This window comes from Polychytrium aggregatum, assembly GCF_025602895.1.
Source record: "Polychytrium aggregatum strain JEL109 chromosome Unknown BJ171scaffold_9, whole genome shotgun sequence".
NCBI lineage: Eukaryota > Fungi > Chytridiomycota > Chytridiomycetes > Polychytriales > Polychytrium > Polychytrium aggregatum.
Window position 1 is genome coordinate 544,421 of NW_026516211.1, and position 26,586 is coordinate 571,006.

Below are 26,586 nucleotides of genomic sequence, written 5' to 3' on the forward strand. Positions count from 1 at the left end.
TACCGTCGTCATCTACTGCGCTCGCACACGAGCTACTTTATTTGCCCGCCAACTCTACAAGATACCGCACCTCATCGCCCGACAGTCGCTTGCGCCCGTGCGCATCCTGGATAACATCCAAATGCTGCTGCGAAAGCGTCACGCCGCTCTGCTTCATTCTTCGGATGACGGCTTGCGCGCCGTGGTAGAGCACTACCCCGTCCGTGGCCAGCATCAGCTCGAGCAGTACGAGCGCATCGTCTGCCGAAAGTGCAATCTGCTTGTCGCGCATCTCGATCATAATCTGGTGACCTTGAGCCTGGTTTCCGCATGCCAGGCAGCATCGCAACAGCTCCGAGTACAGCTTGTGGTTGGGAGCGATTCGCTGCCGAAGCATGGACGGATAGAGGTCCTGCAGCACGAACAGGGCTAGGTGTCGATACGGAGCAGCATGCCGAATCAGCTCGACATAGAATCCCACGGAGGGGCGGGGGCGGATGCCAGAGAGCTCCATGTCCGAGAGTCGGCGCATGGCGTAGGTGGGCTGGAATCCTTTCCAGTACGCCATCACTGCAGCGCTGGCGCTGTCAAAGTTGTGTGCGATCCCGCTTCCGAGCATTTGCTTCTCGATGTCGAGCAGCACCATGTGTGGGATCGGATTGGTTGGTGTGGCTTCGTGGTCGGCCGTAAAGACAGGAAACAGAGGTGCGTACATCGAGGCGGTGGGCTTGAGACCCGTCTCGGGGATGTGCTGGAAGATGCGCTCGACGATCTGTATCCGCTGCGGGCTCTTGGAAAGCACTGCCGGCTGCGCCAGAACTCGGAACAGGGCCGCAATCGATTGATCCGTGACCCGCCAGCCATACAAAATGCACTCGGTCCAGAGAGCAAAGAATCCGTCTTGCGAGAACGCTGCAGGGCTCCGCGATGGCTTGTGGATCTCGATCGAGAGCGACCGCAGGTAGCCCTCCAATATCAGCACGAAGCACTCGTCCGGGACAACAAAGTCCGTTTGGGAGAGGAGGTACTGCTTGATCTTGAGCCATGGACGCACATCAAACTCATCGGGGGTGGCCCTTGCAGCTCGGATCTCGGCGCGGAGCAAATGCAGCTGCGTCATGAAGACCAGCCTCTTGTACTCGATGGTGTTGGAGAGTCCAGGATCGATCTGGGCGAGAACCAGGTCAACCTGGATGCGGACGCTCGCAAGAGGCTCGTCCACGACCGAGAACTCCAGATACGCTTGCAGGGCCGAATGCAGCAATTGGATCCGCTCGGAGGTGCTGCAGAGCGAATCCGGCTTTGCCTCGATGGCTTCTTGATATAGACGGAGGAAGCTCGGTGCGATCGCCGACCGACTCGATCGTGCCCGTGCGAGTGTATCCAGCATCTGCAGACGATCGGCAGCAGCGGCTTGCGTTTTTGAGGCAAAGTGTGTGAGGACTGGCTCGAGAAGATCGTGCCGGCCGTAACCGCTGCAGACCTGGTCAACGACATTTTGATGCCATCGGAGGCAGTCCAAATTGCGCCAAGGCGAACCACGATTCCAATCCATTTCCCAGGAAAGCAGCGAATGAGATGAACCACGAGCAATAAGTAGTGCGCCAGTTTGAGCAAGCAGCCGCTCGCCGAGCTGAATGAGCGACCATTCGTCAAGCACAATCCAACCAGCCGAGCTATGTGTGCTTCGATTGCAAGCTGCATACCTCCACAAGTGCAACGCAGTCTCTGGGTGTCAACTCCTCTGACAGTGAGCAGAGCTTCTGGAGCATTGCCGACGCAATCGCTTCGAGCTCACGATTGCGAGTGCCGCGGTAGGCCCTCAGGAGATTCAGATAGCACTCTGGCGCGGGATGCATGGTCTCGAGATTGGCCAAGATCTGGCGAGTTTGGGCCAGATGCCGATGCGGCTCCTTCGACAGAGTGACGAGCAGGAGCTCGTGGACTTTGGCGGTCAACGGATATCGCTCGGTCTCCATCAGCCCGATCGTTGTGAGGGCCGTCTTGACGTCTCCGGCCTGGGCACAGGCGGCGAGAATGTCGAGGCAGCAATCGGGTGTGAGCTTCTGCTGCTCCTTGAAGCTGGAGCTCAGTCTTTGAAACAGAGGGGTGCCTGACGACGATTTGAGTTGCCTGCCGAGATCCGGATCCAGCGAGGCCGGTTGAGCAGACGTGAAGTGTCTGATGGTGTGATAGGGCTGTGAACGGGATGCAGTGTGACTTGCGGGCCATGCGACGTTATGCGCAGACGGTGCCGACAGCCATCGACGAAGAGGTACACAGGCCCGAAGACAAGACTCGTGTGTCAGCGGAAGCATCATATCGGCGTTGAGCAAGCGGGACATGCATCCAAAGTGGATTCCGGCAGAGGCGCCTGATTGCCAGAGGGCCATGGCCGAGTTTTGGGAGCAGGCGTCCGAAGCGAGCGAGACTGTACAAGGGGATGGATGCCGTTAGGTGGGCAGCACGGCTGGTTTGTCAGGACAGCTGGTTTGTCAAGACGGCGTCGTGCAGCCGGGTTGACCAGATCGGCTACGTTGATCGGGCTGATTCGGCCGAGGGGCAAGATCAAACTTGATCGGTTTCCTTTCGCCGTGGCTGCGCGCTGCGCACACACAGCCAGGGCGGATGGCGTGTGTGTGTGTGTGGCTAGCCACCCATTGGCAGGATGTGTGCGTATATTGTAGGATGAGGATGTGGATGTGGATGTGTGCGTATATTGTGGGAGCCACTTGGCCCTGGTGCAAAGCACATGCTCAGATGATATAAACCCACTCGCTGCCAAACTTGCTCTCAAGATGGCCCTTCACCGCGGCGCCGACGTTCGGCAGGTCAATCAAGAAGGTATCGTGGCCGTACAGCGCATCCAGCTCGTAGTAGGTCACATTATTGTTGCCGCCGGCGCGGAGGCAGTCGGCAATCTCCTTCTGCTGCGTGACCGGGAACAGAATGTCGCTCTGCACGCCAAGCACAAGCGTGGGCACCTGGATCTTAGCGAGGCCCTCGATCAGGACGTCGAGCTCGGGCTCGTCGGTGGAGAAGCGGTGGGTCTTGGTGTTCAATCGACCCCGGATATTGGTGCGATGGCTGATGTGGACCGGGGCAACCTCCTTGGGGGGTTCCTTGGACTCTTCCGTCGGGTCCGAGACCTCCTCCTCCTTCTTTGGAGCGTACCCAGACATGTCGAACAGGTCCATGGCCTTGGATATGTAGAGAAGCGAATTGGCGTCGTAGTTGAGGCAAAACTTTTCGCCCTGTCGACCGGGAGAATGAAATGTCAGAAAGTCTGTCTGTCCAGGCATGAGCCCTGGTGGAATTTGAAGACCATGGCGAGCCAGAGTTGCATCGCCGAGTGGGCGTGTTACGCTCCGCTCTCTGCATCGAGCCCCAGGTCGTCTCGGCTGAGTGGACATGCTGCACACATCCAGGAGCGAGGACCAACCTGGTGGTCGAGATACGACTCAATCAAAAAGTCGGGACACAGCACAGGCATTTCCTCGGGCTTGGCTCGCTTGCGACCGAAGCGCTGCTCCCATTCGGGGCCAGACCGATACGTGATCGTGCCGATTTCTCGAGCGAGCTACACAGGAGGAAGCACATCCGACACGGGTTAGTCCAAAGGCAGCGGCTCGACGACGATATCGATCGCATGCGCTCATGGCGGGATCGGCTACAGGTCTGGCCACGAGCACATGTGTACTTTCCGAGCTGAGCGGCACGGCGTACCTTCATGCCAACATGCGGCGGGACGCTGTCGTAGTAGAACCCGTGCTTCCAATTGGGGTCGGCCATCAACACTGGATCAAAACAAAGTCCGTTGTCAGCTCGACTTTGACTGCTGGCGAGGAGGCCCCAGCGACCGAGGCGCTTGTTTCGAGCTCTGCGAGTATCCGAAAGCGCACAACACCGCTGCCAATCAGCCACCACCTCTGCTCGCTCGCATTTGTTACGGGCGGAGGTGATGTGGACTCGCTCAAACGCAGCAGCCTCGGTCGCGCAGAATACTGTCCATACCTTGTCTCTGGACATGCCGCATGGCAATCGCATATGGATGTGTGCGAGCGGCGGCGCTGATGGTTATCACTCGTCCGATTCGGTGAGGCGCCTCGGCAGCGATGGCCAGGCTTTGCATGCCACCCATGGACGCACCCACACTGGCGTGCACCCGCTGGATGCCCAGGTGGTCGAGGAGCTCGAGCTGGGCCCTGACCATATCGCTGATGGTCACCAGTGGAAAGTTGGTGGCATATCGCTGTCCCGAGGCCGGGTCGATCGAGGATGGGCCGGTCGAGCCGTAGCATCCGCCGATAACGTTTGTGCAGATCACGAACCACTTGTCCGTGTCGATTGCGCTTTGGGGACCTGCAGTCAGGTGGAAGGATATGTCGGCAGATGCAGCGACGCATCGGCGGAGACAGAGGAAGCATTAGTGCCGGGCGTGGACCCGAGACGCAGGCAAACTGCCAGTCCGCCTGGCCACGCATCGATGCTGCCCCACAGCCTTCGTCCGCAGCAGCGGAGAGGTGGGGAGGAAAGGAGAGGAAAAAAAAGAAAGGAGAAACAAATAGGGGGAGAAACTCTGGCCTCGGCCAGATGCCAGAGCAGCGCCGAGTCGCAAGCGATGGGCCGTATCGACACGTACCAATGAACTTTTCCCACCAACCGGGTGCAGGGTTCTTGGGGTGGCTCTTGGCATGGCTGCTGGCGCTCAGGCCGGTATGCAGCAGGATGACGTTGTCTCGGAGAGGATTCAGCCGCCCCCAGGTTTCATATGCAATTTTGAACTCTGGGAGAACGCCACCGTGCTCCAGCTTGAACTCTCGCTTGTAGTGGTAGACCTCGTAGCCGGAGACAACCTTGTCGTAGTTGGGCTCTGGGCCTGACTCGCTCGACTGCTTCTCGGTGGCCTCGCGAGAGTATTGGGCGAACGGCGAGTACGAATGGATGGATGTGTGTAGCGGGGCCGGCGCTGAAAGGCGAGTTTGGTTGGTAAAGTGGCCAGCAGCGTCGCCAAGAATGCCGTGCTGTCGAGTCCTGCTTTCTCCCACCAGATTCAGCGCATCCCAGTGGGCCGTCTCCCAGCGCCATCCAAATGCCCGACAAGCCCAGCGCAGTTGAATCTGTACCCACCTCCGGCCGATGGCGGCTTCGAGGCGGCTTCTCGGAGGGCCGAACTCGAGTGGTAGAGAGAGCAGGCCACGTTGCGCAAAGCGAAAGCCTGTGACTTCAGGGGCCGGTGGAGGCCTGCTGTGGCTCTTGGGAGGCTGGACTGTAGCAGCTGGCGCAGAGACATGATGCAAGATCGTGGGAGACGAGGGCGCTGAGGCGAGAGGAGCCAGAGATGGATGTCTGTTGAAGGAACGCCGGTGCCTCGAAAACTGGGTAATCTGGGGCTGGGTAAGGTCGCTGGAGGATGTTTCGATGCCTGGGCGACTGGCGGATCAAGTGTCGGTGTCGGAAGAGCTCGCTGTGCAAGACACTGGAGGGCCCTCGTCGTCGACCGGCCGGGCTTTTGAGACGACGGCGCGATGGGTGCGATGGGTGCGATGGGTGCGATCGAGAGCGAGTCAGCAAGACCGGCATTTCAAATTTTGTATTTCGATCACGGCATTTGTGCGACGGATGGCATCATCGGCGAAACGACACCGACACCGACACCGACACCGACACCGACACCGACACCGACACCGACACCGACACCGACACCAACACCAACACCAACATCGACATCCAGCGGCGGCATCACGGCTGCTTTGAAACTTCGGCATCATGCTCAATGGCCCGCGGCCCCGCCGCAGTCTCAAACATCGCTCGCGGCACCAGTCCCGGAACAACGAGCGACGTCATGGCGCCGAGCCATATCAGCATGTACGCATCGCCCACCGGACAGCCGTTCTCCAGCCGCTCCCTCATGAACTCGGCTGTGTTGCATGGATGGATGTAGTAGAAAGGAATGTGCAGCAGCGGATGCTCCTTTGGACGGGTTCCGCCGAGCCAGTCAGTATCGAGGCATTGACTCTCCCCATTTGTGCCGCTGACTTTCCGCCCCCGGCAATTCGATAGCTGAACCACTGCACCTGTTGTGATATCGTCGCCGGTGTTTGGTTCCTCGTCAGCGTTCGGAGGGCGGCCCAGTCCAGCACCTGCCCCGAGGCATCGTATGCGTTGAAGAACAGCACCGGACAGCCCCACGACGGCAGATAGACAACATGAAGATCGACGGTCGCCAATATCGCGCCGGGCGCATCGGCGGGATCCCGCTGGGCAGGGTCGCCCTCGTCGAGATCTCCCTCGTTGAGGTCCTGGTTGTTGGTTGACGGCCAGCGGTGAATACGGCTGGCCTCTCCGGAGCATGCTGCTGTCGTCTGTCTCGCTGCCGGGCATGTCGGTGTCGCAGCAATTGTGTGAGTGTTGCTTCCTCAGGCAACAGGCGCCCCTACCTCGAGATCCGCCGGCAGTTCGCTATCGCTGCAGGCAGCAGGCTTCGGGACGCCGTCGAGCCGGGAGATCACCATCGTCTGCTTCGCCAGGTATCCGGTGCGAGCATCAATCGTCCGCTCCGAGCCGGCCGGGAGCGGCGCCGTCGAAACCCACATCCAGGTTTCCTGGTGCTGCCTGGCTCGCTGCAGAAATGTGGCCGTCTGCTCCTCAAACTCGGCCCGCGATAGGCTGCTCATGGCTGTCTTTTGGCAGAGACCGGACCGATCCTTTGGCTGGCACCGAGGGAACTCGCAGAGATCGAGACGACCCTGGCAAACCGCGTTTCCCAGGGCCAAGGACCAATACCGATATGCGCAGATTCCATCACCCCACGAAGCCACACCGCTTCACATGTCCATCGATCGCCCCCGAGATCTCCGCGATACTGCACCACGACACCGCGGGCTGGTCCACACTCGTATCGATATCCGCGCTCAGGACAAGTTTGCCCTGTCAATAACGGCAGTGCATTCACGAGCATGGTCCATCCTGCCGTCTCTACAACCGCCAGGGAGAATCCGATGTATTCAAGGCCATGCGTCCCAAGAAAGGATTTGCTGATGGGATGATCCAGAGGCAATCGAGCAGCACCACCAACGCTGTTGAGGGCATACGTGTGCCACCGACGAATCGCAAGGCCAGAGTGGCGGACAGTTCCTGTAGATGAGCCGCATCGATTCGCTTGAATATGCTGTACATTCAGGCTCTTGCTCAGCAGCACCGACCTTGGGCGATTATCGGACGACGACCCGTGTATGGTCGTCCAGTGTTCTGCTCTTTGCACATCCTTGCTTCCAAACCATGCGTGTCTCCCTGGAAAGACTGTGCCAGGGCCAGGGCCGGGACCAGGACCTGTTCCAGCCACAGATCAGCTTGTCGTTCCCAGGGCCGGTTCCAGTTGCCGGCGAAGCAGATAACCGACGAGGCAGATAAACCGACGGTATGCCCATCGGATCGATTGAAAAATCGGTTGTCTCGGCCGGACGGCGCCCGGCCAAGCCGCTCAGCATCATAGACTCGACAGCCGATTCACGATGCTCTCGACCGTCTCGTACATCCAGAGTCCCGATTGATCTCCCGACAGAGCCGAGAGTCCGTTGTACATCTTTAGCACGTCCCGCAGGATGGCAACATGCGACGGGTTGACAAGAGTCGGGGTCTCGCTTTGAGGATTCTGTTGGTGCGAAGGTTGCTGATGGTGCTCCGACTCAGGGTGCCACAGCGAAAAATTAGTGCACTTTGGATCGGCAAAGCAGCTTTGGTGATGCCAGACCAGCCCGACTTCGGACACCCGGGCGGGCGTGCTTGAAAACGCCGCCATCGTCGGCAGCGGCGATCGGCGCAGGTTGAGAAAGTAGCCCGTGACGAGCGGCACGAGGTCGGTCATGGGCACCCGATGGTGACCCAGCCAGAAGCCAAAGTTGCGGAAGCTCGGTGCGATCGAAACGTCCTTCTGGGGCATCGAGTATAGCGTCGAGACGTTGTCGAGCATGACCGGCAGCGCCCCCTGTGTGCGGAGCGACTCGAACACTCTGAGCTTGGAGCTGGGGGCAAGCGCGACGATCGACACAGACGACACCATCAAGGATCCCGACGGGTCAATGTCCCTGGCTTCGGCGCGATGGTGCTGTCGCGGCTGTCCGGCTGGCTGATGGCTGAGCGGAGAAGCTGCAGCTCGACTCGGCACCTCCATGGGCGTTCCAGGTATACTAAGGTTGATCGGCGACGAGGACTGGTCGTTGGTCAGAGCAGCGAGCTCGCTGGCCCATGACAGATCTGGACTCGAGTTGGCGGTCGGCGGCTGCCGCGACGTCTTGCAGACAAAGTCCGAGAGCACCCACTTCCAGTCTTGCAAGCCCAAACCGCAGCCGGTTGAACAGTCGAGTCAGCAGAGACGTTAATCGATCGCGTCAGGTCCACCGAAACGACGACGGCAGCGCACATAGGTCCACTGCACGACCAAATCGCAGCGAATTGTCTCATCGCCAGCCTACCTTCTAGCTCTGCGTTGCCGATGGATTTGTTCCGGGCGAGGATAATCCGCCACAAGAATCCTCCCATCTTGGTGATCCGCAGCGTCCGAGCCCAGATCTCGTGAAAGACCCCTCGGCGTCCACCGCAGCTGTCGACGTTGAAGCTGGCGCATTCCATGAGCTCGCCGATTGCGTCGCACCACAGCACCGAAACCCACCGACTGTCGATGGCGTAAGATACGTGCAGCAGCCGGTCCGGCTCCATCACGAGGTGCGGGCTTGATGGAACTCTGCCTGCTAGCGAGTACTGCGGGTGGACCAAGGCTTGTGCGGCGACAAACGGCGGGGCAAACAGCGGGCTGACGGCTGACTGGTCGCCGCTCTTCGAAAGCACCCGCCGACATGACCGGTAGATGCCGTCCATAACCAGGCGGACGCTGCTGAATGACCCAGGGGCATACCGCTCCGTCAGCACGGAATGAGGCAGGATCGCAGGGACGATCCGGTACCGCAGTTCCGCATATGACATGGCTCTTGGGGTCTTTTCGGCAATCAGTTGCAGCAAGTGATCGTATCCGGAGAGGAGCTTCAGCAGGATCTCGGTGCGGTGCTCGAAGGGATTGACGATATACACAACAATGTAGGAACGTTCGTGCCCAGCCAGATCCTCGATGCCCTTGGATGCGACCAGGTAGTCGGCTGGAACGAAGAGAGGCAAGGGGATCCTGGTCAGATTGCGAGCAGCCCGTCTCATATATGGAGGACGCGCTCGCTGATTATTATCAGCAGTATAAGCATCTGCCTACCAAGGGTCTTCATCTGCGCCTTGTACGTTCGAATGTAGGCGGCCACGTCCGACTCGAGGGTTCCGGCGCCTAGACAGAGGAAGTGTGTGTTGATATCAAGCAGCGTATGTACTCAACTGCCCATCCGGCGCCCGCCTTCACGGCCGAGACTTACCTTTGACATCGATTTTAAGAATGCCCGAGTTCATGGTCACGTTCGAGTTGCCCATGCGAGCGTAGTGGCCGTACTGATATGCCTCGTACATGGCCCCAACGTCCTCGCAAAACGCCATCAGATTCTTCCGGATTTCGGGCGCCGGTGGGACGACACTCAGCCATTTGATGTCCTTGGGGCCGCTGTATGATTTGAGCCCAAGCTTGCCCCAGAATGGAACTGCGCTCACGTTAAGACGGAGGAACGGGCACTGCTTGTGAGACACCACGATATCCGGGCTCGGGAACGCCTCGAGTACGGACTGGTCATTTTGTCGCTTCCGTTTCTTCAGCGCGAACTTGCCGTACTTGGAGTAGCGATCGGTATCCTCTGAGAACAAGTATCGCCCATGGGCAGTCCGTCAGTACCCAGAAAGATGGGGCAGTGATCACGAAGCAGGCGTAGCTCCAGCCGCACGAGCGGCCAGACAGACAGGCATGGGGCTTGGGCCGGAGAGCCGTAGCAGCCCCACCCACTTGCTCATAGGCATGCTTACCGTGTATGTCGTGATATTGTTCGATCGACAGCGGGCCGCGAGACTCGCCAGGGGCGCGGCCGATGGCTTCGGAGAGCAGCGAAAACGCCGACCCAATGTCGCTCAGTAGCAGCTCATGCGGTACGACGTTCTCCTCGAGGCTCAGTGTTGCGGGGGCTCCGTAGCTTTTCTCAAGCTCACGCTGCCAGTCGACGCCCAGAGCCATGTACTCTGAAAACATGGACAACTCGGCGATGCCTTCGGGGCTTGTATGCCAGCCATCGGAGATGAGCTCCTTGATCACGGCCGGGGGCTCACTCGAGCCGCCGAATGGCCTGCCTTCAGCAGTTGATCCGATGGTCGAGCCAAATCGCGCACAAAACTCGATGTTCTGATGGTACATCATCGCCACAACGCTGCGCTGGTAGGATGCTGAGCTGATGACAGGGGCTTCGTGAATCTCGCCGGCCTCGGACTCATCGGTGGACAGTGAGTCGCTGTCCGAGCTCGAGCTGGTGTCTGAGGAATCGTCGCCATCCACGGCCATCGCACTCGTTTGCTCCACCGGTAGTGCCGGACTTGGGTGGTAGCTCCACTTGCCCCCTGGCCCGTACTTGCCATCGTGTCCAAAGACAGTGGGGTGGTCGATGTTGATGGAGAGCCACTGCTCTGGAACATTGCTGTCCGTCCCGACATCTGGCGACGAATCCAGCACGCGAATCCGGAAGGGCTCGTGCTTGGCAAGGTGTGTCAGGGCTTCGGGCGAGGTGTGCTCGAGCCTCTCGCTCTTGTCGACAGCCGGATCCTCGAGGATGGTTGGGTCGGCCATGAAATGGTCGCCTGCATCGTCGAGAGGCGAGTTTAGTCCGGTCGGGGTTCCGTTGACATACTTTGGCGTTGACGTGCCAAAGGGCGTGCTGATGCCGTGGTATTGCGGCGTGGCATACGCCGGCGACATGGGCTGATATGCTGTCGATGCCGTAGCAGGGCCAGGGGTGGGCGTCGGGGCCGCCGGGGACGCAGCGCTGAGTGGCTGAGCAAATGGTGTCGCCACGCTCTTGGTCTCTTTCTTGGACGACGATGCAAAAAAGTCGTCAATGTCGGCCTCGTCGAGATCAAAGTTGTCATCCAGCGACCACTCCGATTGCGGCTCGATTCGTGTCGACTGGAAGAACGTGTTCGTTGGCGAAATCAGGTTGTTCGACACCGGTGGCATACCCAGGAGGCTGAATTCATCGTGCATGGCGGAGTCGGGGTTCAGAGAGAGGGATGTCAGTGATGGAGCATACAGTCCAGGCCATAGCGCCGCTGTGTCTCGGAGCCACCGATTCATTGGGCTGAGGACAAGAGCGCAGCAATCGAGCAACCAGGTCTTCAACGCAAAACCAAAAACAAATCGAGCTGCAGATCCATGAGGACGACTGCCGCAGTGTGGGCAAAAGTGGCTATGACTAGACCATGCAAAAGCTCCTTACTCGTCCATCCGGTCTCGTGCGTCCGATTTGGCTTTGGCCTGAGGTTCTGCTTTTGTTGGTGTCGTGGAGGAAGCAGCTCCGGTGAGCGTCGAGAAGGACATGTACTCCTTTAGCTTGTCCTCGGCCACGCGGATGCCTGAGACAGCACGCGGAGCAGACTCCAACTGTGCCGCTTCTTGAGTTGCATCGATGCTGCCGTCGATTTGCCCGCGCTGCTCAAGAATCGACTCCAGGTTGCCGCTGGGTATGTTTTTGAAGATCCAGGGGTCGTCCAGGCGATCTGGAAAGCCTGCTGTGGGTATCCAGGCGGGCCGACTGGCTGCAGCGTGCGATCGACCGTCCGCTACATAGTAAACCAGGCTCGAAGGGTAGTCCATGATGATCCCCGAATCATCCAGTTGCACCTGCACAGTGGCAGGGAGCAGCCGATCGCCGGGCTGGCAAGACGAGAATCCAAAATACGTCTGCCAGTCTGATAACACAGCCTTAGCTTTGAGGTTCGAGGCAGGCGATGCTGGAAGCAAGGTTGCCCGGAGTCCATGCGGACACAAAACGACTGTTGCACCGGAGTACATTGAGATTAGTGGTGCAATCGTCCAGACACATTGATGATCTGCTTGCTGCAGACACCGTGGAGCCGGGCTTGCGCCATGATGGGATCTTGGCTTTCGTGACTGTCCACTCACCTGGAAAGGGCTGGGGCTTCGCTGTCCACTGCTGTTGAAGGAGGCTGTCGTAGTCAAGGGCCGTGATGGCCCGCACTTTCACATAGTCCATGGTGATGTGCACCATCAGGTTGCTGAGCGTCAGGAAAAAGTCACACTGGAACGCCAAGCGAGTGTCGCTCGGCGTGCTGCCGGGTCCAAAGTAGAGGGTTGGTCGAGCGAGTGAGTTACGTTGGCTCGACGCTTGAGCTGACAAGTGGCGCGAGTGGTTGTCCGCAGTTCGGTGTGGTTGGCGCCATCGGCCGATCCTGCTCACCTTTCGTCAAGATCCAGGTCTTTGCCCTGGTTCTGCGCCGGTCTTAGCAGATATGATTCACCGATGCGCACGATACCGCTCTTGAGAAGCGATCTGGAATACGAGATGCATCTTGTCAGCAGCGAGACCCGAACGAATGCTGCGCCGTGCAAGGTGCTTTTGCTGAATACGACATCGAAAGCAGCCCAGGGCCAGCAATTCGGCTAGAGAGAGTACCTTTCGGCCAGATTATTGAGGGCGTTGATGAACAATCCGTACTCGGTCGTCTGGGTTTGTCTTGGGGAGCTGGAATCGCCATAGATTTCATCTGGACCGAAGTCGCCTTGCTCCAGAAGCAGCAGGTCTATTCAACGAGCAGTAGAAGCGTTGGAATGCCGTTCGATCCGAGTAGATCTGCGCCAGCTTGGCTTTGGGTCCATCCAGGCGCATGGGCAGAGTCTTTGGACTCTCCTTCTCTGTGCCAGCCGTTTCGATGGAGCAAGATACGAGCGGGAGCGATTGCGTCTCCCGGGGATCGATTTGGCACTTACCGGCGTCGACTTGGGGCTCGAAGCTGTCCTGGGTGCCCGAGTAGTCAAAGACCCACAGCTCTCGGTAGACATGCTCATCGTGCACGCCTGCATGGGCGGTGCGGATGCTTTCCGTTGGGCTGACGCTCGAGGGCACTTTCCCGAAGGGACTGTGGTTGGCCGTGCCATTATTGAGGCTTGGCACGAGCGCTACTCCGTGGGCTAACCGTCCTCGATTCAAATGCGTTGCGTGGGCCGAAAACAGCTCGTGTGGCAGAAACACAATGTCTGATCTGGTGTACATCTTGAAGGCTCGAAGATCATGGGTATCCGGGGGCGGCGGTGAGGCATACTCGGCCATCCGCCAGACGCATGGGATGCCTGAGGACAGGAGGGTTGCATACGTTGCCAGGAGGGGGTCGGAGGGCCGTGCGCCAGAACCAGCCGTGGCCGTGGGCGATAGCAGTCTGCGAATCAGAGCCTCTGTCGACCGACAGCAGAAGCGTTTCCATCGGATCCTGGACACATTCGCCTGAGCGATGCCGATACGCACACGGGCGACGAGATTAGACTGGAGCTGCGAGCCGATCGGCGGGTCCAAGGATTCGACGTGCGTTTGAGCCCCTGGATGATGCTCTCTCTCTCGGGCGAAACACCGGAATCGTGTGGCCGGCATTGGGGGCTGGTCATGTTCACATGCAGAGGGCCGACTTGGCAGGGTACAGGAACCTTACCAGTAAGAACACATTTGTCAGGGAGGACTCGTCAATTAGCGCAGCCATTGGGTGGGGCGATCGAGTGCAGCACTGCGGAAGGCCGCGGATATTCAAGAGGGCTTCGAGACGACCAAGGGAAGACGCAGGCCGTCGCTACTACAGCAGGCTCGGATGGGGTGGACAAAGCGGGAACAGGTGCCGCAAGATGCATGCAGCAGGAGGAGGGGAGGGGCACCACGACGGGGGAGAGGACAGGCGGGAAGGGGCTCGATGGCTCTGCCCAGGCCTCTCTGGATGATGTCGGGGAGCAGAAGCTGAAGGCGGCGGCGACGGCCAAGGCAGAGAGCACACTGTGCGGTTGCTGAGGGCAGCGGGCGATCAACAGCAGTTTTGATGGCCAGGAGCGAGCAGAACCGATTCGATCCAGCCAGCGGGCCTTGATGTTCAACGAGCGCGGTGCAGCGACCCCCGGATCGCAGCGAGGGCAGAAGCGACAGAAGGACGGCGATGCCGTGCGCTGGACATGGGCTGCACGGCCTGCGAATGCATATGATGCGATGCAGGCAGTCGTTCGAGGAGCGGGGCTCGTTTGTCGCAGCCTCGACAGTGCATGGCATCATGGGGATGCCCGGCAGTCCAACGAGTACATGGCGGCTCTGGAACACCATGGGGATCTGCTACGATCACCGCAACAGCACTCATGCCGAGGATCGTCCATGTCGCCATCCGGGAGCAATTTAACCACTCGATAGTTGTCGACAAGCCCGACGCTCCAAGAGCCCGGGGGTTTATTCACGAGTGCTTGGCAGATACCCACAGGCGCAGGCATCCAGATCGACACGCACCCGTTACTCGTCGCTCTTGCGGTTGACGGCGTACTGAGCAATAAAGTACTGGCTGCTGTAGTAAGTACCCATGACGTAGAGAGCGCTGGTGGCGAACGGGTGCTTGAACTTGTCGTAGGCCAGGATCGAATCCGAGGCAGCAAACAAGAGCGCACCGATGACGCCGGACCATCTCTTGAGGCCAGAGCGCCTGGTATCGGCAACGGCGGCATCCAAGCTGTTCCAGATGACCGAGCCAAGGACGCCGATATAGACAGCGACAGGAGCCTTGAGATCCCAGGGAGTCGAAGGCACGATGAGGGCGGCAATGCTACCAGAGAGGCCGACGGCAGTGGCCAGAGTCCAGCCCCAGTGCTTGGAGCGGGGGCTCTTGAAGCCGACAATGTAACTGATGTGGGCCGCCAGGAACGAGGCCAGGCCGGCGGTGAAGAGGCTGGGGTGCAGATCCTCGACGGCCAGGAAGGCGTCGCCCAGGGCAGAGAGGGTCAGACCGGTGGCAATGGCGGCGGTCTTGTGGCGGAGGGCCTTTTGGTCCTTTGAGCGGTGAACCTGGTGAGCCAGCAGGAGGATGGGGACGCACTTGGAGATGGTGAAGAGGGTGTGGGAGCGGTATGAGGAGCCGGGGTTGAGCAGGTAGTGGAAGTGGAGGCCGGCGCTTCCGAGGCCCAGTCCGTAACCCAGTTGAGCGAGCATGGCGACGATGGCGACGATGGCAGAGACGAAAGAGAAGAGCAGAGCAGAGCAGAGGAGAGGTACAGCAGGCGTATGAGGCAGCAGGCCGGCAGGACTTGACCGGGGGGTTGATCAAGGCCAAGAGGACCGCGAGGCGAAGGGTCGTGGGTGGGGAGAGCCCTGGCGGGACCACGCGGCCAATGCCTGGTTGGCCTCTGGGCTGTGTGGGGCTGCCGGGAGACCGGAAGATCCAAACGGGATCACAGGACAGGCCGGACGTGAAAGCCGATGCGAGAAGATGGAGGCCGATGCGAGAAGATGGAGACCGATGCGAGAAGATGGAGGCCGCAGAATGCCGCAGACGACGCCGGGTGGCATCGACTCTCCAGGACCAGCCCGGGCTCTATAGCGACGAGTTCTGCATCATTGCAATCAACTGGTCGTCATCGAAGCTGTCGTCGAAACCGTCGTCGAAATCGCCGTTGCAATCCAGTCCGGGCTGATTCTCCGTCAACCGACCCGATGCAGCCCGCAAAAAGTAGCCAAAGGTTTGCTCCTCCGGGTCGAAGGCAAGCAAGTGCAGATCGTCTGCCTGTTCGCTACTGCTGCTGCTGCGATTATCATCGCCGTCAGTGCAGGGATACCCAAGCGAGCTTGCGGTCTTGTTCGAATCCGTGGCCGCTGCTGTGTCCGGGCCTCTGTCATCGGATGGATGCGTTTTGGGGGTCTGTGCCATCCCGACTGCAGCCCCGAGGCCCAGAATCACTTGGATGTTTGCCCACAAGGCACTGCAGTCGGCCGGGCCGCCGTTGAGCGCCCTCCACTTCTTGACAACAATGTTCTTGTCTTTGAGTCCAAAGGTCGGACCAGAAACCACAGGGCTCTGCAGGCTCATCGCACTCAGCTGCACAACGAGTGACTCGGTCGAGGTGGCGCTCTCGAGGATTTGCCAGATGCGCTCTTCGGCTTCCTGCTCGGATGTGCCGTGCTCGCGGGTATGCAGGCTCTCGGGGGCATCCAGGCTCGATGTCGGCTGCGAGCCCAATGGAGCTGCAGGCACTTTCACCACATCTGCGGCGGCCACTTGGATGACCCACTTGCTGTCGACAAGCCATTTCTCGACGGCATCGAAAATCGACTCGATGATCTTGCCTCGGTCAATATAGGATTGCTGGGTCAAGTCCCGAGTCTCCATCTGCCGAACAAGCTGTCCGGCTGGCATGCCAAAGATAGGGTCGAGGATACTGCCAAAGACGCTGACTGAACGAACACATACAGATTAGGTGATGGCAATGCACCAGCGACCGTTTGGGCAGATCCGCTGCCTGCAACATCGATCCAGCGATCTGTTGGCTCCGCTCACGCTGCAGCAGCGCCCTACATTCGCGGATCGCCCCTTTCCAGTGGCCGATGAAAGTCAGATAGTATGTCCATTTGGTATTGGCCTTTGGGAAGTGGCTGCGACATCGGTTGCAGCTGTACGTTGAAGGGCATTCCTGGCTAAGCTTGCGCAGACACTGTGTGCAGGACGGGTAGACGAAGCCGTCTCTCCTCCTGAGTGCGATGGGCTGAACGACGAATTGGGGGTTCGGCACCTGGCTCTGGGAGCTGACCGAGGACGCCGGTGGCCTCTGGCCTCGGAGCGACATCGGACGAGTTTGGACCGAGCAAGAGCACCGGAATCTGATCTGCAGCGCCCTGCCCTGGATCAGGGGGACAAGGTGCTGGCCGGACTGCGCACTTGCGTGTCGCCATCGCCGCCGATTGAGCCGTTGTCAAACGCTCGAGAGACGAAGGGATGAAGGGATGAAGGGATAAAGGGATGAAGGGTGCTGGAGCCGAGTCCAGGTGGGCAGCGGAGGCGGACTGCAGCGCCAAGCATACCTGACCGGGGGAAGCTGATTTAACCCGGTGTTCGAGCATTTTCCCCGAACCCATGTCGGTATCCCAATGCTGTTGCTCTGCTGTGTGTACGGCGGCGCCCTGCTGCTTGTTGGTATGTCCGTCGTAGGGTTTGGGTCCTCATCAGAGACGACTGACTGCGAGACTCTGGGTGTCAATGGCGGCATGCTCTGACTTTTGCTGCGTCGTCGATCCGCAGCTTGTCTTTCGGTATCCGAGGCAGCACCGAATGCGGCTGTCTATTCCCAGCCTCGCTTCCTCGGCAATTCCACTGTGCTTCTTCTTGGTCGTTTTAATCTACAGCAGCCTACGCAATTCCAAAGTATCCAGCTCAATGATCAGGCCCGCGCCGTCCTCTGGCAGTTCCAAAATCAATCCGGAAGTTCGGTGGCCGTGTGGTCCGATCTCAACAGCACGGGTTCGTTGGGCCAGACTTATTTTCAAAGCGCCGCGGTCGAATCAGGTTAGTTCATAGTGGTTCAGAGTGGCTCATAGTGGTTCATAGTGGTTTCATTGCATGGACGCGCTTCTCGATCGGCGATTAGCCGCTGAGGCACTGACCAGAGTCGTTGTTAAATAGCTCTTTGCAGCCCGGAGTGCACTTCGCAAGGCCAGTGCGTCGATGGAGGCAAGTGCGCCTGTGCTCCGGGGTTTGCCGGGCAGTCGTGCGAGCAATGTGCCCCTGGGTTCTACAGCGGTCGGTGTCTCTCCTGCCCGACCTGCCCTCAAAATCGATCCTGCAGCGATGGCCTTCATGGCTCTGGCGAATGTGTGTGCTCCGTCGGGAGGACCGGACCATCGTGTGAACAATGTCTGCCAGGGTTTGTTGGATCCGATTGCCATGGTAAGTACCCGGCAGAGGCTCGCCGATATCGATGCATCCGCCTGGATCTCAGCCACCTTCTGCAACACACCATTGACGAATTTATGGCACAGCGTGCGAGTGCGGCAACGGATATTGCAACTCGGACGGAACATGCACCTGCCATGTTGGATGGGCTACGCCGACCTCGGCACCCAACTCCTCGGCATGCTCGACCTGCGCCGACCGCCACTTCCTGTACCAAGGCGACTGCGTTGGTGGGTGCAGTCACAAAGCCGGGCAATGCGCATGACATGGAAGGGTTGGACAAGGCGCAATCTCAGACTGACTCCAGGCGGTCTCAATAGCATGTTGGCCGGGATGCTCAAAGTGTGAGGATCAGACGGGCAAATGCCTTGAATGTGTTGGAGCCGCCGGAGCCCTGGTTGTCGACCCTGGAGCAAAGTCTTGTGTGCCGAATCCCCAACGGACACAATGCCCAAGCGGCGAATACTACGACGGTAGCAACTGTCGAGGCAAGTATCGGCCGTCAAAGGGCGGACAACGGCCTGGGAGTGGGGAAGCAGCATCCGACAGGCACTAATGACTTGGCATCAGTCTAACTCGATGAGCATCCTTCTGCCGCGCTGTTCTGCCGAACAAAAAACGTCTCTGCCCCAACTCAGCCTGCGGTGGACTGTGCGATACTTGCTATGAGGGTGATCGGTGTCTGCAGTGCAGCACGAGCGGAATGGTCAACCTCCCAAACTCCTTGCGAATGTATCCCTCAGCCGGGCCTCGGGCTCAGGACTGCCTTGGAGTGATTGACGACATGTGGGAATGCAATGCCCCGAGCCAGTATGTTGACTTGGACAAGGGAACATGCGAAGGTGAGATCGGTATCTATCGCGCCATAGCCGAGCGGGTGTCCTCAATGGCTGAACGTTACTGCTCCCATCTCATTGAATCGGCATCGATGTTCACACATCCATGTGCTCACCCGAATGCCGCCTATCCAAACGACGGCTCTCTCAAGCCTGCCCAAGGTTCTGTGCCAGCTGCGGATATACTTTGGGGAACCAGCGAAGCGATTTCTTTGAGCAGCGGTCGCTTCTGCAGTGCAGCAGCTGCGAGTCGGGGTATCTGCTTGACGGCGGCCGGTGTGTTGCTGAGTGCTCGTCCGGAAAGTGGGCCAGTAACGGGAACTGTAGCCGTAAGTGTTGCCGTCGAGCAAGCTTGAGGAAAGGCATTCTTGTGTCGATGGTGTTCTCGGATTCAACCAGACGAGTTGCATCTTGCCTTTCTCATTATTTCAATCATCTCGATATGTATCCTTTGCTCATTCCATTCACGCACTCTTACCCACTGGCGCATCCCGCCCATTTTCACAAACGCCGTCGCCGTACTGGCCTCTCAGCATGTCATCCATCGTGCTCGTCCTGCACCGGCGCTGGATACAATCAGTGCCTGTCATGCTCTTACGCCAACCAAACCGCTGTTCAAGGCATCTGCGCTCCTGCCAGCTGTCAAGCAGGCACCGTTCTCACTCCTGGCGGCTGTTCGAGTGAGTATTCTTCAGACACATGCTAGTTTGCTGGATGGCATTGCGGCTCGGCTCTTAATCGATCCAAACACATTCCTGACAATGCCGCATTAACTTCGCATCAGCGTGTTTTATCGACTGCAAAGAATGCAGTGGCCCCGAGTACAACCAGTGCACACAGTGTGCCCAGCCTTGGCAGGTTCTAGGACCCGACGGCATGTGTCTCATGGCCTGCCCGCGTGGCATGTACGCAACTCCCAACCAAACCTGTGCACGTAAGTCCGCTCAGTGGTCCAGACGGTTATTGTTGGCTGGCGCTTCGGAACACCCCAGAGGCATCCGAGTGTCCACCGACGGCAGTCTGGACAACTACAGGCAGCCAGTCATGAGCCAAAGCAGGCGAGAGGGGAATGTATCGCCATGAGATCTGACGCCGCATCCACCTCGCTTGGGTTGCCCACAGATTGCCCCAGCGATTGCGCCGACTGCTGGAGTGGATCTCCAGCACAGTGTCTTTCCTGTGCAAACCAGCCGTACACTCTCGACTCTGGCAGATGCCTTCCACCGTGCTCTGGATCGACGGCGTTCGGCTCAACGCCCGGTCAATGCCCAGGCTCAGCACTGTTTCCATGGTGGCTGCCTGGGCTTGTGGTGTCTCTGGGGCTGCTTGTGATCTGTGGTGTCATCCATGTCATCCACTACTCGGCGCGGCGATCCATGGTTGCCCGTATCGACCGCAAGCTGAGAGTCGTTGAGGATGCATCGATTCTTGAGCGCCAACACAACGTTCTGGCGCAGCTTGCTCTCGACAAGAAGCGCGAACTTGACCAAGCCGAGATATGGTCGCAAGCGTGTGTTGGTCGGCGAGCAGAAGGCAGTGCTCCTCCTCCTCTGCCGTGGCGGCCGCCGCCCGGGTGGCTCACCGACTCTCCTCCCCCGTACTCCACTGCACAGTAGCTTGTTGGTTCATTCGCTCCATTTGGAAGCCGAGGTTGTAAATGTCGTGTATTGAAGCCAAATGCCGTGCAACATGGTTGTCTGAACCGGCTGTCTCATCCGCAGCCCTGTGCGATGGTTGCTCGATCTATCTTCGATAAGAAAACCCAGCGTCTTCTTCGTCGACTGCGGCCAGCTCTTCGATATGGCTCCCGCCCTCAAAGATTTCGAACTCAAAGTCGCCATCTTCGTCTTCATCTTCGTCGCCAGACTTGCCACCAGTCGTTGCCAGCCCGCGGTAGCCGCCGCGCAAGTCGCCCCATCGCAGTCGTTTGATCATGAGCGAGAACCGACCCCAGATGTTGTCGTAGCCCAGGAACCGCGCCACGACGTAGGCCAGCCCCAGAAGCATGGCCAAAATCAGCCCCATGATCACCGGCGCATACAGGGCTGCGTTCTGGATGTGGCGGATGATGGTTTTGTTGGGCTTGGCTCGCTTGTTGGGGAGATAGAGGGTCTGACGAGCCAGCGTAAGCACCGTCTGGACATGCTGTTGGATTGTTGCGCATCGATTGTTAGTCGGGGAACAGCCTCTGAATAAAACGCAAACGGATACTACTGCGGATGCCCATCAAGCCACCCACCGGTCGAATGAGCGTGGCTATCTCTGGGGATTTGGGCCAGTAGCCGTCTGCCATGAGGCCAATCTGCACAATGAGCGAGAAGACGTTTCCCTGATCAAAGGTCCAGTCCACCTCCGAGCCGGCGATGGTTCTCCTGTTCAGAGACCACGCCGAGCCGACATCAAAGATGCCGCCCACGGCCTGGTTCAAGGCTCCCGTCAGGTTCTGGAGCACTGCGCGATCGGGAGGCAGGGTAATCGAGTCCGGATCGGGGTGGAAAGTGTACGGGATGATGATGCGTGAGGGACCCCTGTGGCCGCGCTGGTGGAAGAAGATTCCTGTCTTGGGCTTCTCGCGCAGGATGAAATCTCGCAGCGATGCTGTCTCTTTCTCGCTGAAGGGCTCGGGGCCGTGGTAGCCCTGGGCGCAGGCGACTTCGTAGTCGGCAGCCATGACAGTCTCGTTCAGTCCAAGGTAGGTGTCCCACATGTATCCCCAGTTGTGTCCTAGATTAACGCCGGACTGAGAGTCGTTCCGACAGGTGCTGGCTCGGTTCTTGCGGAGGTCGCTGCCGACGGTTGGAAAATGCTTGTGGATATAGGACCATCCGTCCGCTGGGCACAAAATATCAGGGTAGAGGCAAGAAACGCACTGTTAGGTGCCGCGCAAGTCCGAGGCGATGAGGGTTGAGCACTGGAGCCTCGTTTTGGATGGGTGTCCACACGGTCTCCATCCGCCTGGCAAGTGCATTTGCAAGTGGACCGACGCAAAATGCATAATCATGGAGTCTATCGATCGCGGCGCAACGAGTGCCGTGCGATGGCAGAAGGCACAGGCCGCCAAGTGAACCCAAACCAATGCAGGCTCAGGCGAAGCCAGCCAACTTACGGTTGACGATAGGGACGAACCACACCCGAGTGGATTTCAAGATGCTGGCGACATCCTCTGGAGCAGAGGGGTCGACGAGCTCCCGAGCGGCCTCAAGCAGGGTTATAACAGTGAGCGGCTCTCGAGAGTGGGTCAGCGCCGTGAAGAACACAGCGGGCCGGTCGTTCAAAGATTTGGCTTTGACGGCCGCTGCAGACGAATCCGAGAACAGATAGGCCGGGATGTCTCTGTGTTGAGAAAACGATGCATCAGCATGGCAAAGAGCGGTGTGATCGATTGCCGCATGACGGAATGCTGCTCTGTCAGAAGATGGTGTGCCCGAATACCAGCAGCGGCCAGAGGAGGAGAGGAGCAGCAGCGACAGCCAGCACAGCATATGACAAATAACGCACAGTCCGTCGCCCGAGGACCCAATCGACCGGTACTGGACCAAATTCGGATGGTCGTGGGTAAACTTGCCAAAGGCATCAACGATCTGCTGGTACTGCAGACAAGAGGTCCGTGAGTCAGCGGCAGGTGTGCGGCAGGCTCGCAGCCCGCCGGAATGGTTGGCGGTGCTGCCGGCTACTCTGTCCATCAATGCCGATGCTGTGGCTATGGCCGGATGCGGGATGACCCTCGGAGGCCAATGCGATCAAGCAGCAGTATCCACAAACGCCGATGGACAGCTGTGTTGCTGTCAAGACTTACCGAGGGATACGGGTCGAGAAGTGGGTCGGTGGCCGTTGTGCCGGCAATCCCAAGTCCCAGAAGCGCAAGGAATATCGGGGCGATCCTCATGGCGGAGTCTGAGGCGGCAGGAGGCAGAGCAAGCAGGCGATAGTTCACTGGACGGATCCTCAGCAGACGCTGCGATGAGACAGCCAACAGCCAACAGCAAAGAGCAGAGAGCAAGAGCGGGTGCTGGATGCGTTGGTCCGGCGGGGGTTAGCAGAGGACGGAGGCAGATGCGGGGCAGATGCGGGGCAGAGAATGCTGCTGGGAGGCGGAGAGGCCATTGTCTCGGCTGTGGCACAGGAAACGGACTGCATCAATGTGCCCCGCCGACCGACCTGGACCTGGAGCGGATGGTCTGGCTGCCGAGTGCCAGCAGCAGTCGATGTTCCCAGACACACGGGACGACCCGGAGATGAGAGGACGGCAGCGGATGCTGTCCGCAGTATGCGGTGGAGCCGAGCTCACTATCGACGACCAGCGATACAGCGAATGCCAGCATCGCTGCAACGACAGCCCCTCGCCAAAAACCCGGGGTGCTCTCCCGTCGCTTCCATCAAAGAGCCATGCGAGAAGACATATATTCAGCAGAGCGCCGACAGCAGAGCACCGACAAACCAGACCAAACGAGGCTATGCAGCATCGTTGGTAACGAGGATTTCATAGTCGCCAAGCGCGAGCTCCTTGGTATCAAACGGCAGATTAATGCCACCAAGGTGGCTGCCGACCTTGCCGGGCACCAAGCTTTCGATCCGTGTGCTTATTAAGAAGCCTTTGCTTGAGCTGGCAACTGCTCGGCCTATGTACAGGCGCTGGCCGTCACTTTCGAATCCGCCAACGACAGCGTTCTTTGGGATATGGGAGCCCTTCTTGATCTCTTCCCAATGGGTGTTGCCCAGGTGCACCAGGACCTCGAACGGACCGCCAAGCTGGATCTCGGAGCCGGCGTAGGAGATGTATATGCCCGGGAAGTGTCGCCCGGCCTTTCCAATGTGCTTGCCGCTCTTGTAATCGACCCGGGCAGCGAAGAGGGGCTGGTCGTTGATGTCGCGCCCGACCGACTCGGCATCCAGCGGGATCTCTCCTCCAGACTTGACAAGAGCCCACTCGGGGCTCGAAGTGGATGCGCTCTGCGAGTTATCACTGCGCAGGTCCAGCGGAGACGACGGTGGCGATGAGAGCGCCGATCCGAATCCGTCACCTGTTGTGTCTGCATCTTCATCGGGAAGGATATTGTCCATTCTGGGGGTCATTGGTGGCCCGACGGCACCGACAAGACGAAGGGGTCATTCGCATTGTTAGCCCATGCCACCGTGTGCTCATGGTTGGAGGTATCATAGCAATCCGCAGCAGACCATCGTCTGTCCACAAGCCAGGCCAGCAGAGTGCGACCGCCGCCGCAAAGGGCCGAGGTGAAACGTACATTTGGATGCAACTCTCCAGGATGCGTCGGAAGGGAGATGTAAGGGCGGCTTCGATCGACTCGATGACCTGATCGACGCCCCAGAGCAGCGAGGAGCCTTCGTCCGTATATGCCTTGAGCTTGGAAAGGACGGCAAAGTCGATCGCCGATTTGTCGACGGCCATGGCCGCATTGAGGGTCCGAAGATGCCAGATGATGCTGTCGTGGTCGACGTGCAGGGAGAGGCCGTCGGATGCTGTATTCTGACGGCGATACTCCATGTGGTTGACGGTCTGGTCCAAGATGATCTTGACCGATGCTCGGTCGGGTTTATCGACAGAGCCCCAGAGGAAGGACGTCAGCGATAAACGGGCATGGAGGTCAACAAGCTCGTCAGAGTCGGGCTTTGGTACCAGTGCCAAACCATAGAGGGCATGGATGTTGGGCTGGGGAGAGTCGGCAAGGGTCTGAAGCTGCTCGGCAAAGGATGCCAGGACTTTGCGGTCATGGTGGCTTGCCCTTGCCCTGAGCTTGGCCAGAAGCACTTGCAGGCGCGGGTAGACTAGTGTCTGCAAGGTGCTCATGAACCGGCGTAGAGGGTTGTGCTGGGGAAGGGGACTGAGCTGGATGGATGGATGGACCAAGCGGACGAGCGATGCCAGCAGACAGGGCGGTGAGCGAGAGGATATGGAGGCGGGGCGGGGAGGGCAAGTGGTGGTGGGGGAGCCAAGCCCGACCAGCCGGACACGCCCGTGCGCAGGGCCGTTGGTGCGATGTTTCCGACCACCCCCTGACCATCATCGCAGAGGCCGTCGCAGAGTATATCCGAAGCATCGCCCGCATCAGCGCAGCCAGAGGCACGGCCACCATGTCCTCGTCGAGTGTGTTTGTCGAGTGCCCCGCATCTGCACGCTCTGGTGTCGCTGTCGACATGGATGGCCGGACCAGTGCGGCCTGTGTATTCATGTCGCCGTTGCTGTGTGCTTGCACAGAGCAGTGCCTGCCCTGCTACATAAAGTCCTCCTCGATATCTTTGAAGCCCCGGCCAAAGCCTAGTTCCTTGTTGCTGACCATGTGGGACTCCTGCATGACTGAGCTGTAGTTTTTGAGGTTCTGTTGCTGTCGTCGCTCCTCCTGGACTCGGAGATCTTCGGCTTTCTATAAGAATCGGGCACAGGCATACAGAAGATGAGAATCTCAGTACCGCAGAGACATTGCAGCGCGCAACAGGCCTGCAAACACATACTCTCGACATCTCGAAGGCTCGAGCCTGTTTGCGGCTCTCGCGCTCATGGTCGATGAGCTCCTGCTGCAGATCAGGATAGCGCTCTTCCTTTGTTTTGTTGAGGCGGTTGACAATCTCGTTGATGCGCTCCTTCACATGGACCTTCTTGACCACGTTGGATTTGTGGAAGGTGACCTGGCCGGTCTCCATGCCCTGGGTCTTCTTCAAGTTGGACGACGGCGTGTAGATGATTGTGAGGTTGTTCTTCTTGTTTCCTGAATGCCACACATTGGTAGCGGTGAGTCCGATCGAATCGATACGATATGCATGCTAAAGCGGAGGGCCAGGCGGTGCGAGCGTCCCTCGTCTGGCTGAACCGCTGCAAGGCGGCAGATTCCTGACCAAAGCAGAGCTGTGCGTCGATCGATATCCAATAGCAACATGCATTGCTCTATGCCGACTCAGCGTGCCGTCGGCTCCCTTACCCTCGATGCTGTTGGCTTTTGTCAGCTGGGCACAGTCGTCGAGCACCTCCTGGGGTATATCGGCCCATGACCAGCCGAGGGGAAGCCGGAGGTAGACGTGGGCACTGGAGAGCTTGTCAACGTGGAACCTGCGAATCGGCCCCGGATGAGAAATCCTGTCGCTGATGTGTCTTGGGCGATCGCCCCTGCAATGCCCCTGCAGCGCCCCTGCAATGCCCCTGCAATGCCCCTGCAACGTTCCGAGCGACAGCGACGCAGAGCAAGCCACATCGGTCTGGGCTTTACATGCGGGCAGCAAACTCCAGCGGCCGACGATCGCACGGGAGCAGCGCCAAGCTGGTTCGCAACCCGGAGTCCGACGCAGATTCAACCGATCCACTGCTTACCAGACATCTTCCTCCCAGGCATGCTTGATCAGCTCCTCGTCTATGCAGAGGAGCAGGGCAGAACAGGGCAGAGCAGAGCAGGGCAGGGGTTAGTTCAAGCTCGGTGGCCCGATCTCCACTCAAAGGACAGAACGTTGGCACAGCGTTTGGCTGGCTGCGGGGCCCATTCTGCGGTAATTGACTGCGGAGCCCAGTCTGCGACACTGGGCTGCAGAGGAGACAGGCGCTTACTTTCGTATTTGTCCTTGCCCATGTAGATCATGCATGGGGGATCGGTCACTGAGAAGGATGAACAGCAAGCACATGTCATCAGCCAAGGTGCTCGCTCAGGACACACGTCCGACGGGTCAAGGGTCGCTGCCGATTGATGCGCTCATCCAGGACCCACCGTCGCTGCGGAAAAAGTACACCATCCTTGCAACCTCGGTGCCGCAGAGGGACAGCCAGATTGGGCAAAGGCGGAGCTCGGTCTCGAGAGCAGGCGGGTGTGGGCGGCCTTGGCCTTTGATCCAAGGCATCACGTGTGTGACACATGTCCCCGACGTGATCGCCGGCTGCTGTTCTGTGCAGGGCGGC

The 26,586-nt window shown here is 59.0% G+C and overlaps 11 protein-coding genes across 11 annotated transcripts; 1 reads left to right on the forward strand and 10 right to left on the reverse strand.

Moving 5' to 3' along the window:
- Positions 1-2: 2 nt before the first annotated feature.
- BJ171DRAFT_309468 (uncharacterized protein) lies at positions 3-2,527 on the reverse strand. Its single transcript, XM_053107070.1, has 2 exons — positions 1,686-2,527; positions 3-1,462 (listed from the first exon to the last, which is right to left on the reverse strand). Exons 1-2 carry the CDS (start codon positions 2,370-2,372, stop codon positions 38-40), a joined length of 2,112 nt encoding a protein of 703 aa, XP_052969030.1. The 5' UTR covers positions 2,373-2,527; the 3' UTR covers positions 3-37.
- Positions 2,528-2,676: 149 nt separating this feature from the next.
- BJ171DRAFT_495275 (homoserine O-acetyltransferase) lies at positions 2,677-5,536 on the reverse strand. Its single transcript, XM_053110103.1, has 6 exons — positions 5,110-5,536; positions 4,622-4,948; positions 3,994-4,341; positions 3,706-3,776; positions 3,422-3,559; positions 2,677-3,233 (listed from the first exon to the last, which is right to left on the reverse strand). Exons 1-6 carry the CDS (start codon positions 5,270-5,272, stop codon positions 2,736-2,738), a joined length of 1,545 nt encoding a protein of 514 aa, XP_052969031.1. The 5' UTR covers positions 5,273-5,536; the 3' UTR covers positions 2,677-2,735.
- Positions 5,537-5,662: 126 nt separating this feature from the next.
- Positions 5,663-6,724, reverse strand: BJ171DRAFT_597078 (uncharacterized protein). The gene is made up of 3 exons (XM_053114721.1): positions 6,420-6,724; positions 6,057-6,281; positions 5,663-5,952 (listed from the first exon to the last, which is right to left on the reverse strand). Exons 1-3 carry the CDS (start codon positions 6,654-6,656, stop codon positions 5,722-5,724), a joined length of 693 nt encoding a protein of 230 aa, XP_052969032.1. The 5' UTR covers positions 6,657-6,724; the 3' UTR covers positions 5,663-5,721.
- A 744-nt stretch (positions 6,725-7,468) lies between these two features.
- Positions 7,469-11,149, reverse strand: BJ171DRAFT_579310 (mediator complex subunit 13 C-terminal-domain-containing protein; the record flags this gene model as incomplete). Its single annotated transcript, XM_053113957.1, has 5 exons — positions 7,469-8,307; positions 8,454-9,131; positions 9,239-9,307; positions 9,393-9,761; positions 9,928-11,149. 5 exons carry the CDS (start codon positions 11,147-11,149, stop codon positions 7,469-7,471), a joined length of 3,177 nt encoding a protein of 1,058 aa, XP_052969033.1.
- A 228-nt stretch (positions 11,150-11,377) lies between these two features.
- On the reverse strand, positions 11,378-13,653 carry BJ171DRAFT_579311 (uncharacterized protein; the record flags this gene model as incomplete). Its single annotated transcript, XM_053113958.1, has 6 exons — positions 11,378-11,937; positions 12,068-12,234; positions 12,363-12,455; positions 12,579-12,705; positions 12,893-13,448; positions 13,606-13,653. 6 exons carry the CDS (start codon positions 13,651-13,653, stop codon positions 11,378-11,380), a joined length of 1,551 nt encoding a protein of 516 aa, XP_052969034.1.
- A 683-nt stretch (positions 13,654-14,336) lies between these two features.
- Positions 14,337-15,316, reverse strand: BJ171DRAFT_309519 (YhhN-like protein). Its single transcript, XM_053107071.1, has one exon. The coding sequence runs from the start codon at positions 15,123-15,125 to the stop codon at positions 14,436-14,438; it is 690 nt and encodes a 229-aa protein (XP_052969035.1). The 5' UTR covers positions 15,126-15,316; the 3' UTR covers positions 14,337-14,435.
- BJ171DRAFT_309521 (uncharacterized protein) lies at positions 15,317-16,801 on the reverse strand. The gene is made up of 2 exons (XM_053107072.1): positions 16,486-16,801; positions 15,317-16,364 (listed from the first exon to the last, which is right to left on the reverse strand). Exons 1-2 carry the CDS (start codon positions 16,751-16,753, stop codon positions 15,508-15,510), a joined length of 1,125 nt encoding a protein of 374 aa, XP_052969036.1. The 5' UTR covers positions 16,754-16,801; the 3' UTR covers positions 15,317-15,507.
- A 253-nt stretch (positions 16,802-17,054) lies between these two features.
- Positions 17,055-18,962, forward strand: BJ171DRAFT_566321 (uncharacterized protein; the record flags this gene model as incomplete). The annotated part of the gene is made up of 8 exons (XM_053113400.1): positions 17,055-17,100; positions 17,206-17,469; positions 17,597-17,775; positions 17,827-17,850; positions 17,951-18,086; positions 18,240-18,344; positions 18,495-18,698; positions 18,845-18,962. Coding segments are annotated over 8 exons (1,074 nt in total), but the record flags the coding sequence as incomplete, so codon positions are not given.
- Positions 18,963-20,399: 1,437 nt separating this feature from the next.
- Positions 20,400-22,797, reverse strand: BJ171DRAFT_309534 (uncharacterized protein). Its single transcript, XM_053107073.1, has 5 exons — positions 22,489-22,797; positions 22,191-22,282; positions 21,799-22,025; positions 20,932-21,524; positions 20,400-20,837 (listed from the first exon to the last, which is right to left on the reverse strand). The coding sequence occupies exons 1-5, from the start codon at positions 22,576-22,578 to the stop codon at positions 20,436-20,438; spliced, it is 1,404 nt and encodes a 467-aa protein (XP_052969038.1). The 5' UTR covers positions 22,579-22,797; the 3' UTR covers positions 20,400-20,435.
- A 266-nt stretch (positions 22,798-23,063) lies between these two features.
- Positions 23,064-24,609, reverse strand: BJ171DRAFT_439868 (uncharacterized protein). The gene is made up of 2 exons (XM_053108036.1): positions 23,936-24,609; positions 23,064-23,754 (listed from the first exon to the last, which is right to left on the reverse strand). The coding sequence occupies exons 1-2, from the start codon at positions 24,496-24,498 to the stop codon at positions 23,145-23,147; spliced, it is 1,173 nt and encodes a 390-aa protein (XP_052969039.1). The 5' UTR covers positions 24,499-24,609; the 3' UTR covers positions 23,064-23,144.
- Positions 24,610-24,619: 10 nt separating this feature from the next.
- BJ171DRAFT_495285 (uncharacterized protein) lies at positions 24,620-26,549 on the reverse strand. The gene is made up of 5 exons (XM_053110104.1): positions 26,242-26,549; positions 26,011-26,050; positions 25,625-25,752; positions 25,161-25,414; positions 24,620-25,072 (listed from the first exon to the last, which is right to left on the reverse strand). The coding sequence occupies exons 1-5, from the start codon at positions 26,318-26,320 to the stop codon at positions 24,923-24,925; spliced, it is 651 nt and encodes a 216-aa protein (XP_052969040.1). The 5' UTR covers positions 26,321-26,549; the 3' UTR covers positions 24,620-24,922.
- Positions 26,550-26,586: the final 37 nt, after the last annotated feature.

What these genes read in the sequence shown, in the direction of transcription:
- BJ171DRAFT_309468 (XM_053107070.1), bottom strand. Translation starts at nt 2,372, where the DNA reads ATGGCCCTCTGGCAATCAGGCGCCTCTGCCGGAATCCACTTTGGATGC. An exon ending in ACTGCGTTGCACTTGTGGAG is followed by an intron (nt 1,463 to 1,685) that starts GTATGCAGCTTG and finishes GTCGTTGACCAG; the next exon opens with GTCTGCAGCGGTTACGGCCG.
- BJ171DRAFT_495275 (XM_053110103.1), bottom strand. Translation starts at nt 5,272, where the DNA reads ATGTCTCTGCGCCAGCTGCTACAGTCCAGCCTCCCAAGAGCCACAGCA. An exon ending in GAAGCCGCCATCGGCCGGAG is followed by an intron (nt 4,949 to 5,109) that starts GTGGGTACAGAT and finishes CTCGCCTTTCAG; the next exon opens with CGCCGGCCCCGCTACACACA. An exon ending in TTGGTGGGAAAAGTTCATTG is followed by an intron (nt 4,342 to 4,621) that starts GTACGTGTCGAT and finishes ACCTGACTGCAG; the next exon opens with GTCCCCAAAGCGCAATCGAC.
- BJ171DRAFT_597078 (XM_053114721.1), bottom strand. Translation starts at nt 6,656, where the DNA reads ATGAGCAGCCTATCGCGGGCCGAGTTTGAGGAGCAGACGGCCACATTT. An exon ending in AACTGCCGGCGGATCTCGAG is followed by an intron (nt 6,282 to 6,419) that starts GTAGGGGCGCCT and finishes ACCAACAACCAG; the next exon opens with GACCTCAACGAGGGAGATCT. An exon ending in CGGCGACGATATCACAACAG is followed by an intron (nt 5,953 to 6,056) that starts GTGCAGTGGTTC and finishes ACCCGTCCAAAG; the next exon opens with GAGCATCCGCTGCTGCACAT.
- BJ171DRAFT_309519 (XM_053107071.1), bottom strand. Translation starts at nt 15,125, where the DNA reads ATGCTCGCTCAACTGGGTTACGGACTGGGCCTCGGAAGCGCCGGCCTC.
- BJ171DRAFT_309521 (XM_053107072.1), bottom strand. Translation starts at nt 16,753, where the DNA reads ATGTCGCTCCGAGGCCAGAGGCCACCGGCGTCCTCGGTCAGCTCCCAG. An exon ending in GAAAGGGGCGATCCGCGAAT is followed by an intron (nt 16,365 to 16,485) that starts GTAGGGCGCTGC and finishes GTGTTCGTTCAG; the next exon opens with TCAGCGTCTTTGGCAGTATC.
- BJ171DRAFT_309534 (XM_053107073.1), bottom strand. Translation starts at nt 22,578, where the DNA reads ATGAGGATCGCCCCGATATTCCTTGCGCTTCTGGGACTTGGGATTGCC. An exon ending in TTCTCGACCCGTATCCCTCG is followed by an intron (nt 22,283 to 22,488) that starts GTAAGTCTTGAC and finishes TCTTGTCTGCAG; the next exon opens with TACCAGCAGATCGTTGATGC. An exon ending in GTTCGTCCCTATCGTCAACC is followed by an intron (nt 21,525 to 21,798) that starts GTAAGTTGGCTG and finishes TTTTGTGCCCAG; the next exon opens with CGGACGGATGGTCCTATATC.
- BJ171DRAFT_439868 (XM_053108036.1), bottom strand. Translation starts at nt 24,498, where the DNA reads ATGAGCACCTTGCAGACACTAGTCTACCCGCGCCTGCAAGTGCTTCTG. An exon ending in CTGGAGAGTTGCATCCAAAT is followed by an intron (nt 23,755 to 23,935) that starts GTACGTTTCACC and finishes AATGACCCCCAG; the next exon opens with AATGGACAATATCCTTCCCG.
- BJ171DRAFT_495285 (XM_053110104.1), bottom strand. Translation starts at nt 26,320, where the DNA reads ATGACATGTGCTTGCTGTTCATCCTTCTCAGTGACCGATCCCCCATGC. An exon ending in GGGCAAGGACAAATACGAAA is followed by an intron (nt 26,051 to 26,241) that starts GTAAGCGCCTGT and finishes TCCTCTGCATAG; the next exon opens with ACGAGGAGCTGATCAAGCAT. An exon ending in GCCTGGGAGGAAGATGTCTG is followed by an intron (nt 25,753 to 26,010) that starts GTAAGCAGTGGA and finishes GCCGATTCGCAG; the next exon opens with GTTCCACGTTGACAAGCTCT.